This window comes from Mya arenaria, chromosome 16 (assembly GCF_026914265.1).
Source record: "Mya arenaria isolate MELC-2E11 chromosome 16, ASM2691426v1".
NCBI lineage: Eukaryota > Metazoa > Mollusca > Bivalvia > Myida > Myidae > Mya > Mya arenaria.
In genome coordinates, this window is record NC_069137.1 from 25,404,193 (window position 1) to 25,420,894 (window position 16,702).

General features: G+C 36.0%; 1 protein-coding gene across 1 annotated transcript; it reads left to right on the forward strand.

Moving 5' to 3' along the window:
* The first annotated feature begins 1,917 nt into the window (after positions 1–1,917).
* Positions 1,918–14,235, forward strand: LOC128221524 (fibroleukin-like). The gene is made up of 7 exons (XM_052930129.1): positions 1,918–2,056; positions 4,385–5,293; positions 6,650–6,790; positions 11,861–11,994; positions 12,128–12,224; positions 12,887–13,051; positions 13,985–14,235. The coding sequence occupies exons 2-7, from the start codon at positions 4,411–4,413 to the stop codon at positions 14,233–14,235; spliced, it is 1,671 nt and encodes a 556-aa protein (XP_052786089.1). The 5' UTR covers positions 1,918–2,056; positions 4,385–4,410.
* The last annotated feature ends 2,467 nt before the right edge of the window (positions 14,236–16,702 follow it).

A 16,702-nucleotide genomic window follows, 5' to 3' on the forward strand; every position in this document is an offset into this window, starting at 1 on the left:
TGTTTCAATTGGAAAACACGAATTAGGTAGCACTGGTAGATTTAGTAAGTTGAATAATATGTATTCAAGCAAATAATTCTAAATAGTGGTAGAAATAAAATATCGATGTGAGTATATACATAACACATTGTATTACGGTAATACTTAGTCAAATAGCTATTACTAATTATTAGTCAATGTTAGAAATACCTTTACTAAACTAAATATTAAAGGTATATTGATTGACCACAGTATTGGAATAACAAGCAAAACTATTCTCCATGATTAAAAACTGCTACAGTAAAGCTATTAGATTTTAAAAAAGGAAAATAAAACGTACAAGTAGTTATGAAGGTTTAACAGCCGTAATTTGGTTAAACATTCAAAGTATAACATATATAATTAAAATAAATCAAACAATTGAATTCCATCTATATAGTCATAAGAAATAATTGCCAAATAGTTATTAGATTTTACCCGAAATGCCAAATAACTTTTTATTATCAAAACAAAATTTAAAAGTAAGGGACATAATAAGGCAATTCATGTGATCAATGCTGGTAGTACAATTTTGAAGATAATCACTGTTCGATACATTAACATACGTTTATACTTATAACGATAGGTTAATGTGTTGTCGTTTAAACTTTAAAATAATCTCCTTTTAATTTAGTGAATTGGTTTTGACCACTTACATATTTTTAAGAGACGAATATCCAATATTGATAACTAGGTCAATAGCACAAAGTGAAAAACAACATTAAATATACTTTGTAACTAAAGACAAAACACTTTATTTCATTTTTTGAGATGTGCGTATGGATCATTTCATTCCTATACGCATATAACATATAACAAATAGCACACTATTCAACATACTTCGAACACGCGGTAACCAGAAAATGGTATGATATTAAAACTGCAACAACCAGAAAAATACCTTATAGCAAATCTGCGGCACTGTAAATTTTTCTTATATTAAAACTACGAGAACCCGAAAAAGGCTCTTTTGTTAAAACCGCGACAACAAGAAACGGGTAATGAAAAAGTTATAGTCAGTAATTCGTACAAAATACATTAAATAAATGACCTTAACAACACATAACATCACAGGTGCCGCTATTTTATTTCTAGTTGCGTGACACTATGACTTTGTATATCCCGCTTACGTCATGTTTGCTATAAGACCTAATTCTGCTGAACATATTTCAGTATTGGACATGAACCTTGTTTGTTCTATTGTTACATTAATAAGACAACTACTATTACCAAAGTACAACAAACACCTGGTTCTTGTCACAAGCATCGTCATCTATATGTTCACGCAGATAAGCACATTTCAAATTTACGTACTTTATTCTCAAGAGAGAAAATTCCAGACAAACTACACCTACTCAAAAATTGTCAGAACGTGTTTATTGTTTGTAGCCTTGAAATCCTTAAAGCCAAACTACAAATCAACAAAATAAAACATACAACATTATGCATCATAGAAAAAGAACTATTTTGGATGCAATGTCGACACAAAATAAACACGCGTCTTTCATGCGTCTTAAAACCAGTTCTCACGCAAACAGCAACACGGTTTAAGTACACTTTTCTGCACATCGTCAAAAGAATAAAACTTGCCAAAGAAAAATATCCATTGAGCATAGCGTTTGAAAAACATATATTCTAGTATTTATACAGATCAATTATCAATTTGATCTTTGAGAAATAATAGTCAGAACAATAACGTATATATTTACGCCGTAGTAATCATGTTCAAACGTTTTCTTCATGTGCATCAGCCCATAAATCAGACGATTTCAATATCTGTGTAAGTCATTCATTCCAACTCAACGCTTTTAGACTGGTTCCTTCGACTAGGTGTAATTCATTCGTTGCAGCTTGTTATTTAGACCGAGTTTAATTTTTGCACAGCCTTCAGATATACAGAAAATATATAGCTGAACCGCTGAACACTCTTCAAACATATTTCCCCTGATTACTAAGTTAATATATTTTATTGAGTGTTAGAATAAGATTTGTTTAGTGAAATCTTATAGTTTGGAAAAGGAATTGTTTCTTTGTAAATGTAAGTATTAAAGTCTTTATCTATTAGATTTTTATTAGATTTTATACCACTCTTCCTATAGTAAATCTTAACAATTCAATAAATCCGATTGCGAATTAGTTTTAAATTATTTACTTAGCGTTGTAATTCTGGAACTGATTTCTTGCACAATCTTTGACCGTTTATTACAATCGGAAGCAATTTCGGACCGGAATATTTAATTGGATATGCATGTGCGGATTTGGACGGGGATATACGCGGTAGGCGCCCTCTCTAAAATTGTTTAAATTTTATTTTCTATGAAATAAATGCACCTGAAAGAACTATATCAGATTTAAATCACCATCCCTGAGAGATATATCTCACATTATAATTACATGTAGCTATTCCAGTTAAGGTTTAATCGTAGATCATATGTATAATACTGCTTTGCCGGGTTGTGATTAATTATTCTTGCATATGTTTAAGACGCCAAATATATTTCATGAATTTAAAAGCTATATTGAAGTTTAAATTGACAAGTTTTAATCAAGACCATGATGAAAGATTCAATCTACGTGTTTAAAAACAATTGAACTTATCCAGGGTTTTTCTGACAATGAACAAGATCGTTTACGATGCCAACTAATCAACACTTAAGCAACTAACAGGATGACGAACTGTTACTGCAAACAAACACACTATAAATATAAACACTGTGTTGAAAGATGTCTGCAAATAAAACACACGTTGAAACAATAAATCCGATGTTTAAGATCGTGGCAAACAAATTAAAACGTTACCAATAAACGGCATGTTCTAAATATTGGCCTGGCCTGCCAACTCAGCATTTTGTGCTGGGCTAGGCCTGGCCAGGCCATGAAGGGCCATAGTTTATACATTTTGAGAGTACAATCACTCAATATTCTTGAACACAATGATATCCCTTTATTTGAAAATAAAACTGCAGGTTTAATGTAACGAGTTTTATTTATATACAAAGAAGTTTAATTGAATGCATTGGAACATTGTAAACACTTATCGGATATGTTTTTATTTAAGTGCAAAGAAGTGGGTTTACAAATCAAATCTTAAAATCAATGTGTTCAGATTCAAGTTTTGAACACATAGATATTTTCTTTTTACATCCATAATTATTTTATTTGTGATGATTTTTATGTTGTGTTTTTATTTCAAATGTAGAAATTCCATCTTACACTTCATGAGTTGAATTGTTCAAAACTGTATGCATAGTTTAATTAACAAACCTGATCTTAAGTAAGTAAATTAATTACTTATGCATTTAATGTAACTATATTTTTATCTAAATAAAACTATAAAAATTTATATATATTAATAAATCATGCAGTTTGATTTCTAAACAAAGATATATCAATGTACTCGATAATATTCAGAGCTTGTACTCTTATTATGTATAAAATCTGGCTTGGATTGGCCATGGCCAGGCCAGGTTTTAGAACATGCCACCATAAACACGATGCTTTCACTATAAAACAAAAAGCACGATAGTTTCAAGCTTTTGCAAATAAATACATTATAAAACAATAAACAAATTGGCATCTGGTGCTTGCAAACAAAACAACATTACAACAAACATGATCATAACAGCAAACCAGAAAATACGACAATGTCTTAACACAACAGACGATAAAACAAACTCTTATGTTCCTGGAGGAGAATACCAACTAGCTAAAATGTAAAAACCTATTTCGCATGAAGCACTACCACGGTTTGCAAATCGCTTCAGCATCATACTGTGATCTAGGGATATACCTGTTTTATAGATGTCAGACAAGTCATTTCATATTTCAAGAATACGTATGAGTTTATCAGGAAACAGCAGCTAACCAACCATCACGTGATTCAAGTGTTCCACAGCTGCACACTTACGAAACATAATGAGACCAATTAGGTTGGCACGCATAATCAAGATTGCTTCAAGCATGCTTCTTAACTTCTCATTATATATAAATATAGAACCGCACAAACAGAAAGGAGACTTGTTGTATTTCTTTGCTTGATTACCATTTCCATGTTTTATGTCTTTTATTCGTCCTCGTAATTGCATGGGAAGACGACATAAACATTTACCAGGCTTTAGTTGAGTAGAGTGTAGGTTTTAAATAATCAGTTTATGACATAGGGCACGCAAAATATGTTTTTCATAAATTATGCTAGGTTAAACTACTAGCACCTTAACGTGACCAAATGTTACATAGTACGTTGCCGTATTTAAGGCCACAAGTCGGTTTTCCGAACAACTACAATTATACATAAGGCCATTTATTGCTTGTCGCGACTAATTATGAAAATTGTCCATATTTCAGTTTGCCTGTTTTGTAATTTCAGTTCATATCTTAACAGAAGGGTTCACCATGGTTCTGTGCAAGGCATATATGTTATTTGTGCTGCTAACTGTTTACGCAGTGGTATTTTACAAGGGTGCAAATGCCAATGAACTGTTGATGCAAACATTATCCAAAGTGTTATGGCTTGATAAAAAGTTTGATAATTTAGAGACCGAATTCATGAAGACCGTTAACGACGTAAACTCGATTGATAAAAGATTGGACAATATGGAGATACATCTTAAGAACTCGCTGACAGACATACAGACCCAGTTATCAGAAGGTTTGAAACGTAATGCAGAGACACAGCAGGAATATGAACCCAAACTAGGTGGCATAACAAAGAGTATTCAGTCAACAATTTCCAACACCGTGACGAAAATGGTGAAGTCCCAACACGCTGCAATTAGTACAGCCATGAAGCGAGAAAAGGTGGCTTTATTGAGTTTGAAAACTGAAATTAAAAACCATATAAAGGAAATAGATGATGAGTTTCAAAATGCACAAACCACTTTTGAAGAACGTTTATCAAATCAGACCCAAGCTCAGAAATATATGTTTGAAAGACAGTCAGATGACTTAGGACATTTTATCAGTGATGTGCGAGAACAGCTAAAAGGTAATTTTATTGACGCACGCGAATCACTTGACGAAGCAATACATGCATTCAAGGTTGACATGAATATTACAACATTGAATCTAGAGAAGATCCTCAACGAGAACTTGACAACAGTGCAAAATGAAGTAAACTTGAGAATCACAAACCATGAAAACAAAATAGTATCCCTCAACTCAAGAATGAGCTCAACTGAGGGAAGTTTGCAAACATGCAAGTCGTTCAGTGATTCGATCAGGGCGGATACCACCACTATAGATAGCCGAGTATCCTCAATCGAAACATCGCTTACAGGTAAATATTTACATTGTTATCTGAGATGTGTAATAAACGCTCTTTCTGTTATTGAGTCACACTTAATGTCAATGCCAAATGTAATGTATTTTCGTCTTTGTCGTTATTATGGGGATTATCTATTACAACGTTAAATCAACTTCAACAACAGCACCGGTATTTCTTTGTTTTTACATAGAACAGAAAATGCTGCTCTATGAATACTACTACTGATTATACTTAATACTAAAACTGAATCATATGCTCCGTTTTCAAATACGATCAGAAGATTTAAAGTGTGTGAAGTCCGACCCCACTCGTACTTTTACCCGTCAAACTCCGTTCATATCCCCGATAATAACATTAATCATGCAATTCATTACTTATGTTTACACCAATCGTTTTAACTCTTCCAAGATGTGTTAATAAATTATTTCAATTCCTGTAAGGAAAGCTTACAGTAATTCGTTTACATCCTTGCAGTCAATATAATGACCCAACCAGTTTACACATTTGTTGCTACAGACAAAAAATAAAATCCCAACATCAAATCACTTTTAAACATGAATGGAATCGCTAAGACAACTATACATTTAACAGATCATAAACTAACAATTTCAATATGTTTCTTAGAAATTGCGTGGACTGCTGACTCAATATAAAATATAGAACGTTATTTATATAATTTCCCGATCCGAACGCATCCGAGGACGTTGTGTTCATCGGAAATAATTCGCAATAGCCTTCAGTCTGTTCATTGTAGGAATGGAATTTGAGGTGTGCATACAATGAACAATAATCAGTTTTATGTCACATATCTTCATGGCCAACTGCAACTGTCTAACTGCATTTCATAGTTGATGTCTGGGCAGGGAGTTTATACCATAACATCAAAGTATAAAAAACTGTTCGGTTTGATTCGTTACGAACAAAATACGCAAGTTCCCTCCTACTTATATAACAAACGAAGCGAATGCGACAAATCAAACAGCATAAAACAGGAATGTAATGCAACTTATCATACAATTTACATATTTATTTAATCAGATATTGACCTTTTTCCAAATTTTGTAAAATTATCCGGAAGTGGTTGTTTATTGTCAAAGAAAGAATATATGCTAAAGATAAATGCGTATATATATATATACACATAAGGAATAGACGAACATTGTTACGTTTTATATCATCTATTATTTTATAAAAATATACTGCATATATTACCTTCTTAAAAATATTGGATCGGTCACGAGTCGTAATTACATTCGTCTTCAAAGAGCTCACTAACATGTTTCCTGGGCGTGTTTGATATAATTGTGTATTATATGATGACGAGTATAATATAGGCCTGATAATTGATCTTTTGTTATATAATGGAAGCACAATGGAGTGACTGGGGAAAGTGGACAAATTGCGATACCAGGTGTCAGAGCGGAAAACAGTTTCGTGAACGTGTTTGTGACAATCCTGTCCCGCAATACGGCAAAGCCGGTTGTTCCGGAGACGAAATAGAGGTCCGAGGTTAGTATTGTGTTTGATATTATTTATTATTTGACTGCTAAAATCGCATGATAATTGTGTATAAGCTAGTTGTATAGGGCTTTTAATAAAGGTTGTGTATGTTGTATTTGGCGTGCTTGTGATATGAGCTCGCTCTTGGCGATAAAGGGCGTTCTTGTGACATTGGGCTTGCTTGTGATAAAAGGACGCTGTTGGTGTTATAGGGCGTGCTTGTGCCATGGGTGCGCTGTTGGTGATATTAAGGCGTTGCTGGCGATATAGGGTGTTCATGTGATATGAGGCGTGCTTGTGATTATAAAGAGATGTTGTAGTTGTATGGCGTGCATGTGATGGACGTGTTTGTGTTTTAGGGCGTGCTTGTTCTATGGGAGCGCAGTTGGTCATATAAGGGCATTGTTGGCGATCTTGGGTGTTCTGGATATGAGGCTTGCTTGTGATTTGAGGCGACTGTTGGCGATGTATGTCGTACTTGTGACTTAGGGCGTGCGTGTAATATGAGAACGCTGTTGGTGGTAAAGGACTTGTTCGTGCTATATAGAGGTCTTAAGCTATGGGGGCCATGCAGTTTATATATGCGCGTTGCTGGCGGTATACGGTGTTCTTGTGATAGTGTGCGTTCTTGTGATTTCAGGACGCTGTTGAAGATATAGAGCGTGCTTGTGACATTTGGAGTACTTGTGACGTTTGGCGTGCTTATGGTATTAGGTGTGCTTGTAATATTGGGGTGCTATTGGCGATATAGGGCATGCTTCTGATATTGGGCGAGCTTGTGGTATTGGACATGCTTATGGTATTTGGTGTGCTTGTGAAATGAGGGTGCTCTTGGCGATGTAGATCTTTATTGTGATATCGGGCGTGCGTGTAATATTAGGACGCTGTTGGTGATATATGACATGTTTGATATTTAGGGCGTGCTTGTGCTTTGATGATGATGTTGACGTTATATTACCTATTTGTTATATAGGGCGTGCTTGTGATATGAGGCTGTAGTTGGTAAAATAGGACTTGTTAGTGTAATAGGTATGGGGACGCTGTTTGTGATAACGAACATGTTCTTGCTATAAAACGTATATAAGCTATAGGGGTGCTGTTATTGATATTAGCGCGTTGCTGGCGATATAGGGTGTTCTTGTGATATTGGGCGTGTAGTTTCAGGGCGTTCTTGGCAATAAAGGCCGTGCTTGTCACTTTGGGCGAACTTGTAATATTGGGCGTGCTTGTGATTTCAGGGCGCTCTTGGCAATAAAGGGCGTGCTTGTGACTTTGGGCTAACTTGTGGTATTGGGCCTGCTTGTGATATGAGAGCGCTGTTAGAGATGTTGAGCTTGTTTGTGATATCGGGCGTGCTTCTGCTTTGATGATGCTGTTGGCGATATATGACCTATTTGTATTATAGGGCGTGCTTGTGATATGACGATGCTCTTCGAGATATATGCCTTGTTTGTAATAAAGGGCATGCTTGTGTTATGAGGTCGCAGTTGGTAAATTAAGACTTGTTTGTGTAATAGGCCGTGTTTGTGCTATGAAGACGCTGTTGGCGATGTAGAGCTTGTTTGTATAATTAAGCTCGCGTGTGATATTAGGATACTGTTTATGATTAAGGCCGTGTATGTGTTATGTTAGGGCGTGCATGTGATGTAAGGAAGCTGTTGGCAATGTAGGGTTTGTTTGCGATATCGGGCTCGCGTGTGATAATATTATATTGTTTGTAATAAAGGGCCTGATTGTCAGATTTAAGGGCGTGCTTGTGCTGTAAGGGTGCTGTTGGGAATATATGGGCGTTGCAGTCGATATAGGGTGTGTTTTATATAAGGCGTGCTTGTGATATTGGGCTTTCTTATGATTTGAAAGCATTATTGTGACATATGGCGTGCGTGTGATAAAGGGGGTACTTGTCAAATGGGGCGTTACTTGTAATATAAGGACGTAATTGATGATAAAGGTCGTGCTAGTGATATGGGCGTTGCTTATGATATAGGAGCGTTGATGATAATATTGGTGTTGCTATCGGGTAAAACTATGAATGGGGGCGTTGCTGGTGATAAGGTGTGTGCTTGTAAATGGAGGCGTGCGTGGGATATGGAACATTCTTATGATATGGGGTGTGCTTATGATATAGGGGGTGCTTGTGATATAGGAACGATGCTTGTGATATGGGCCGTTGCTGTATATATTGGGCTTTGTTGGTGGTATTAGGCTTGCTTGTGATATTGGGGTGCTTGTGATATAGGAACGATGCTGGTGATATGGGGCGTGCTCCTGAAATGGGGCGATGCTTGTTTATAGGGCGTTGCTGTTGATATGGGGCGTGCTGGTGAATTGCTGCGTAGTTGAGATTTGGGGTCGTCACTGGTTATACAGGGCGTTGATATGAAACATGCTTATGATATAGGACATGCTTGTGATATGGGGGCATTGCTGAGGATATGTGGCGTGCTGGTGATATAGTACATCCTATTATTATTGAGGCGTTGCTGTTAATATTGGGGGTGCTGATGATATGGAGGCTTTGCTGGTGAGATAGGGTGTACTTGTGAACTGGGGTGTTTTTGTGATATCTTGTTAGCTAGTGATTAGGTGTGGCTTTGATATGTGATGTAAGTGTGTATGTCGCGGGGGGGGGGGCATGCTGGTGATATTAGGGCGTTGCAGGAAATGTCCAAAGGTTCTGTCGAAGAACAGTTGTATTTGAGTTATATGTAAACAGAAAAGAATATAATATATTCTCAACCGTTTTTGTTTAAATACGTTCACTGTTTATCCTTTATTTCACAGAAAGTGAATGATTTTTTATGATTCAGTTGTTACATGCTGTGCTATATTTGGTGTTACATGCTGTGTTACATTTAACGCGACATGCTGTGCTACATATTGCGTGATATGCTGGATACATTTAGTGCGACATGCTGTGCTACATTTAGTGCGACATGCTGTGTTACATTTGAAGCGACATGCTGTGCTACATATTGCGTGATATGCTGGATACATTTAGTGCGACATGCTGTGGTACATTTTGCGTGATATGCTGGATACATTTAGTGCGACATGCTGTGGTACATTTTGCGTGATATGCTGGATACATTTAGTGCGACATGCTGTGGTACATTTTGCGTGATATGCTGGATACATTTAGTGCGACATGCTGTGTTACATTTGAAGCGACATGCTGTGCTACATATTGCGTGATATGCTGGTTACATTAAACGCGACATGCTGTGCTACATATTGCGTGATATGCTGGATACATTTAGAGCGACATGTTCTGCTACATTTAGTGCGACATGCTGTGTTACATTTGAAGCGACATGCTGTGCTACATTTTGCGTGATATGCTGGACACATTTAGTGCGACATGCTGTGTTACATTTGAAGCGACATGCTGTGCTACATATTGCGTGATATGCTGGATACATTTAGTGCGACACGCTGTGGTACATTTTGCGTGATATGCTGGATACATTTAGTTCGACATGCTGTGTTACATTTAGTGCGACATGCTGTGCTACATTTGGCGTGATATGCTGTGCTACATTTTGCGTGATATGCTGGACACATTTAGTGCGACATGCTGTGTTACATTTAGTGCGACATGCTGTGCTACATTTGGCGTGATATGCTGGATACATTAAGTGCGACATGCTGTGCTACATTTGGCGTGATATGTTGGATACATTGAGTGCGACATGCTGTGCTACATTTTGGGCGATATGCTGGTTACATTTGGCGCGACGTGCTGTGTTGCATTTGGCGTTTAATGTTGTGCTATATTTGGCGTGACATTATATGCTAGATTTGGAGTTGTATGCTGTGCTATATTTGGCGTGATATGCTGGACTACATTTGGCGTGACATGCTATCCTACATTTAGCGTGAAGAGCTGTGCTACATTTGGCGTGACATGCTATCCTACATTTAGCGTGAAGAGCTGTGCTTTATTTGGCGTGACATGCTATCCTACATTTAGCGTGAAGAGCTCCGCTATATTTTGCACGACATGCTGTGCTACATTTAGCGTGAAAAGCTGTGCTATATTTGGCGTGACATGCTGTCCTACATTTAGCGTAAATACCTGTGATATATTTGGCGTGACATGCTATCCTACATATAGCGTGAAGAGCTGCGCTATTTTTGGCGCGACATGTTGTGCTACATTTAGCGTGAAGAGCTGTGATATATTTGGCGTGACATGCTATCCTACATATAGCGTGAAGAGCTGCGCTATTTTTGGCGCGACATGTTGTGCTACATTTAGCGTGAAGAGATGTGCTATATTTGGCGTGACATGCTATCCTACATTTAGCGTGAAGAGCTGTGCTTTATTTGGCGTGACATGCTGTCCTACATTTAGCGTGAAGAGCTGCGCTATATTTGGCGCGACATGTTGTGCTACATTTAGCGTGAAGAGCTGTGCTACATTTGGCGTGACATGCTATCCTACATTTAGCGTGAAGAGCTGTGCTTTATTTGGCGTGACATGCTATCCTACATTTAGCTTGAAGAGCTGCGCTATATTTGGCGCGACATGCTGTGCTACTTTTAGCGTGAAGAGCTCCGCTATATTTGGCACGACATGCTGTGCTACATTTAGCGTGAAGAGCTGTGCTATATTTGGCGTGACATGCTGTCCTACATTTAGCGTAAATACCTGTGATATATTTGGCGTGACATGCTGTGCTACATTTAACGTGTCATGCTGTGTTATGGCTACAAGATACAATATACAAGACAAAAAAATCTTTATTAACAGTCCAGTATATCTTTTTGTCATATTATGATAAAATACATCAGCTCAATGACCTAATTTTCGACAAAATGATGGCTATAAAATTTTATGCTTCGTCCACAGTATAGCTTTAAAGTTTTGTTTCTTTTCCTGTTTTTTAGGATCATTTAAAATTTCATATTGATTCTTGAAATGAAATAACAGTTTAGCCTATGAAAAGAAGGGTTGCCAGTTTTATATTGACCATTCTGTTTATACGCTGTTTCAATAAAACGATTACTCTTGTTTTATTCAATGCGTGTTTCTGTACGATATATATCAAAGATATATTTCTTCTCATTTTTCAGCCTTTGCCGACTGTTCGGAAATAAGGCAGAACCTTGGCAAAGTGCTTTCTGGCGTCTATCATATCACAACATGGAAAACAAATCAAAATGCGAGTGTGTTCTGTGACATGGACACCGATCAGGGAGGTTGGACCGTGAGTTTGTATAATATTGTTTACAAGGTTTACAGGGCATATAGTATTCACAATTTAGATAAGATCGTGGTTTTATAAACAGTATAATTCTCAGTCAAAATGCCTCGTGGTTTTACATATTTAACCTTTGTAGGTGTTTCAACATCGCATGAATGGAAAAGTGGATTTCTACCGCAACTTCTCTTCATACGAGAATGGGTTTGGATCTCTGCAGGGAGAATTCTGGTTGGGTATGTCAGCGAAGTAATCAAAATATATATATACATATGGTATTATGGTTTTATTGTGAAACGTTCATGAAATGTTAATGATTTTGTTCACCTCGCGCTTTGAATAAATATAAGATAAGTGTTTGCTTCAGCGTAATATTTTCCACCGAGTGAGCACCAGAAGCTTTATTTCACGAGTGGCGTGATCAAAATGTATCGATACCCGGTATTATGGTTTAATTGAAATTGAATAAGAATGTTTTTATCTCCCGCCTTGAATAAATATAGGATACTTGTTTGGTTTGTAAGATCATAATATAATGCACCATGTGAGCACCAAAGCTTTTGTACACGTGTGGCTTAGCCATTTGTGAAATACTTACTTTTGGTGTGTACGTGGTGAAATGTATTGCAATCTTGCACTGAGGCAAACTTTATTTATGTTTATTATATGCCTAAACAAAATCAAAATGACTGATTTTGGTAAAGCGTGATAAAATGTATGTGATTTAGGAAATGACGTCGCGTTGACGTTTGAAGCGGGCCGAATTTTCAAACAGTGAAATTAACACTTAGTTTATATAAAATAAGAACAATCCCACAACGTAAAGTAAGACAATAGTAAATGATACGCAGGCAAAATGGCAACAAATTAATCTAATGCCAATAATTATATTCCGCAGGCCTCAAACTGATAAATGAGATGACATCCCGGACATCAAATGATTTAAGAATTGACATCACACGTGGAAATGGCAGCCCCGCATATGTCGTATTCGCTGATTTCAGTGTGGGAGCCGGGTCTAATTATACCCTACATGTAGGAGATAAACGGTCAGAAAGTGGACGTAAGTATATCTTATCATTTATGAAAGAATTTCATTTGTGATTGAGGTCCGACATCGTTAAGTAAAGTGTTATTAAAAACATTAAAAATAACATACACTTGTTGCGATGTGTATTGAACCGAAAAGCTTAAATAACAAATGTTTTACTGTTGTCATTATAAGTTGAGATTTAGATCAATACGAGTTCTAATCTATGTTTGCATTTAAATCTAGCAACAAATGAAATTATATAGCAATGAGAATAATACCAAGTTTACTTTTTTTAATGCTATTGACAGTATTGATATTTATTCATGAATATGTCTTGAATATCCAAAATAAAAATAAAAAAAATATTCAAGTAAACGAACTAATATGGCATACCTGACATGGCAAAATTGAAATAACAAAGAAGAACACTAATAATCATACATAATTATATTTCATATTTAGACAAATTACAAAAAGTAAAATTAATCAATATAATTTCTAATTACTGTCTAGTTGCAGTGCTTTCGAATTCTCGGCACTTTAATATCTACATGAACAGTTGTGCCTTTTCAACATTCGACCATGGCAATGATCATTTAAACAGTTATTGTGCGGATTAATATCGCGCAGGATGATGATATTGATTTAAAGTAGAAGATAGCAATGCCACTATTCTTATATTAATTAACAATTGCAGAATGTATTAGTCGACACAGGACTGTTAAAGATCCTTCTACTTTTATATGCAGACGATATTGTTATTTTTGCTAATTCAGCAGCAGAACTGCAAGCGAACATTAACATATTAGAGGAATATTGTAACAAATGGAAACTTAAGGTTAATAAAAGCAAACCATTGAGGTATATATGTGTGATGTTATAGGTGGTACTAAACTGGTGTTCTGTTCTATTCAAACAATTAACATAACCATCATTGATCAATATATTAATATTTCGTTGCAGTGCGTGCGAGATCTAGGTTTAATACCTACCACAACGGTTCTGCCTTTTCCACATTCGACCATGACAATGACCGTTCGTTCAGAAATTGTGCCGCTAAATATCGCGGAGGATGGTGGTACAATGCTTGCCTCTATGTTGCGAACCTGAATGGCCAGTACTACACACCCGGAACTTTTGTCGGCAACCAAACAGCTATGTTATTTGATGGCCCTTACTCGCTTAAAACTAGCAAAATGATGTTTAGACCCTAGACCTCATGTAAAGTCAGTATTTCACTAACACGTATTTTTCTTATTATATGTTGGTATTGGTTTATATTTCATTGAGTTGTTGTACATTAATCGCCATTATAGCAACGTTTGGATTGAATATTTACTTTTTTCGAATACACATTAAAACAACTGTTTTAGAAATTACAGCTTTATTGCTCAGTTAGGTTTTTTTTGGTCTTTAATAAGGTCATTTTAAGTTTAATTATTATTTGTGATAATGACATTATGATAAATTTTTGATATTTCCGATATTTTCTCGTTATATACCGCGTTGGTAATTGATGGCTATAAATCGCTTAAAACTAACACAATGACGTTAAGTTCTTATACCTTTTGTGAAGCCATTATTTCACAAACATGTACTTTTTCTCGTTCTATTTTAATTTTCGATTAATAATATATTGAATTGATAATAACGTATTGTCCACTACTTTGCATTTTATAAACCAACGGATGGTACATTCGCTATTTTCGAATATTTTTTTCTGAATATTAAATTATCTGTTCTGAAATAAAGAGATTTGAAGATCAGTTTAGGCAAAGAATTTTCAATTTTTGTTGTAACTTTTTATTTTAAACTGTGACACTGAAATACTATCTGACTGAATTTGTTTTGTGTATTGAAATCAGTGTATTGAAATATAAGCATTAATATAATGTATTAAAATGTTAGCTTTGACGTAGTGTTTTTAAATGACAGCATTGACAGAAGGTATTTAAAGGGTGGCATTGACGGAGTTAATTCAAAAGGTAAGCATTTGCGTAGTGTACTGAAAGGTACAATGACGTAGTGTATTGAAAGGTAGGCATTGGCGGAGTGTATTAAAATATTAGCATTGACGGAGTGTATTTAAAGGTAAGCATTAACGATGTGTATTTAAAGGAAGGCATTGACGGAGTTAATTCAAAAGGTAAGCATTTGCGTTTTGTACTGAACGGTACATTGATGTAGTGTATTGAAAGGGAGGCATTGGCGGAGTGTATTAAAAGATAAGCGTTGACGGATTGTATTGAAAGGTAAGCATTGACGGAGTGTATTGAAAGGTAAGCATTGACGGTGTGGATCGAACGATAAGCATTGACGGAGTGTATTGAAAGGTAAGCATTGACGGAGTGTATTGAAAGGTAAGCATTGACGGAGTGTATTGAAAGGTAAGCATTGGTGGAGTGTATTAAAAGGGAAGCATTGACGGAGTGTATTGAAAGGTAAGCATTGACGGAGTGTATTGAAAGGTAAGCATTGACGGATTGTATTGAAAGGTAAACATTGACAGAGTATTGAAAGTTAAGCATTGACGGAGTGTATTGAAAGGTAAGCATGGACAGAGTGTATTGAAAGGTAAGCATTGACGGAGTGTATTGAAAGGTAAGCATTGACGGAGTGTATTGAAAGGTAAGCATTGACGGAGTGTATTGAAAGGTAAGCATTGACGGAGTGTATTGAAAGGTAAGCATTGATGGAGTGTATTGAAAGGGAAGCATTGACGGAGTGTATTAAAAGCTTAGCAATGACGGAGTGTATTAAAAATAAGCATTGACGGAGTATTTTGAAAGTTAAGCATTGACAGATTGTATTGAAAGATAAGCATTGACGGAGTGTTTTAAAGGTAAGCATTGACGGAGTATATTGAAAGATAAGCATTGACGGACTATATTGAAAGGGAAGCATGGACGGAGTGTATTAAGAAGGAAACATTGGAGGAGTAGATTGAAATGAAAACTTTGAAAGAGTAAGCATTGACGGAGAGTATTGAAAGGTATTCAGGGACGAAGTGTAATGAAAGGGAAGCATTGGCGGAGAATATTGAAGGTAAGCATTCACCGAGTAAATTAAAAGGTAAGCATTGACGGAGTGTATTGAAAGGTAATCAGTGATGGAGTGTATTTTAAGGTAAGTATTGACAGAGCGCATTGAAATGAAAGCATTGACGGAGTGTATTGGAAGATAAGCATTGACTGATTGTATTAAAAGGTAAGCAATGACTGAGTGTTTTGAAAGGTTAGCATTGCCGGAGTGCAGTTAAAGGGAAGCCTTCACTTATTGTATTTTTAGAGAGATTTTCTCAATAGTATTTCTATTGTTTCTGCTTATGCATGAATATGTATTAATATGAAATTGTAAATGAATTTCTCAGAAAACCACCAAGCAAATGTTAAATAACCCTAATGGCCATTGGTAATAACAACCTATGCCATTGATGTAAACGTTATTTCATGTCTTGAAATACTTTTTGCTATGTTCGGTTCAGTGTATCAGTTTAAAAAGTGTTTGTTTGCGTCTTGGAATGTTGATATTATTTTACCTTATTTGAACTGCGTTATATTCCCAAATAATATTTCAGATAAGTAAATAAAGAATGAGCGCAAATAGATTGAACGTAGAGGTTGGTAGATGGAATAGAACTTTATTAAATGAAAGACTGTGTCCTATGTTTTTGTTCTTAAA

Coding starts and splice junctions, on each gene's coding strand:
- LOC128221524 (XM_052930129.1), top strand. CDS start 4,411: ATGGTTCTGTGCAAGGCATATATGTTATTTGTGCTGCTAACTGTTTAC. Junction 5,294..6,649: donor AATCGAAACATCGCTTACAG/GTAAATATTTAC, acceptor ATATAATGGAAG/CACAATGGAGTGACTGGGGA. Junction 11,995..12,127: donor CCGATCAGGGAGGTTGGACC/GTGAGTTTGTAT, acceptor TAACCTTTGTAG/GTGTTTCAACATCGCATGAA.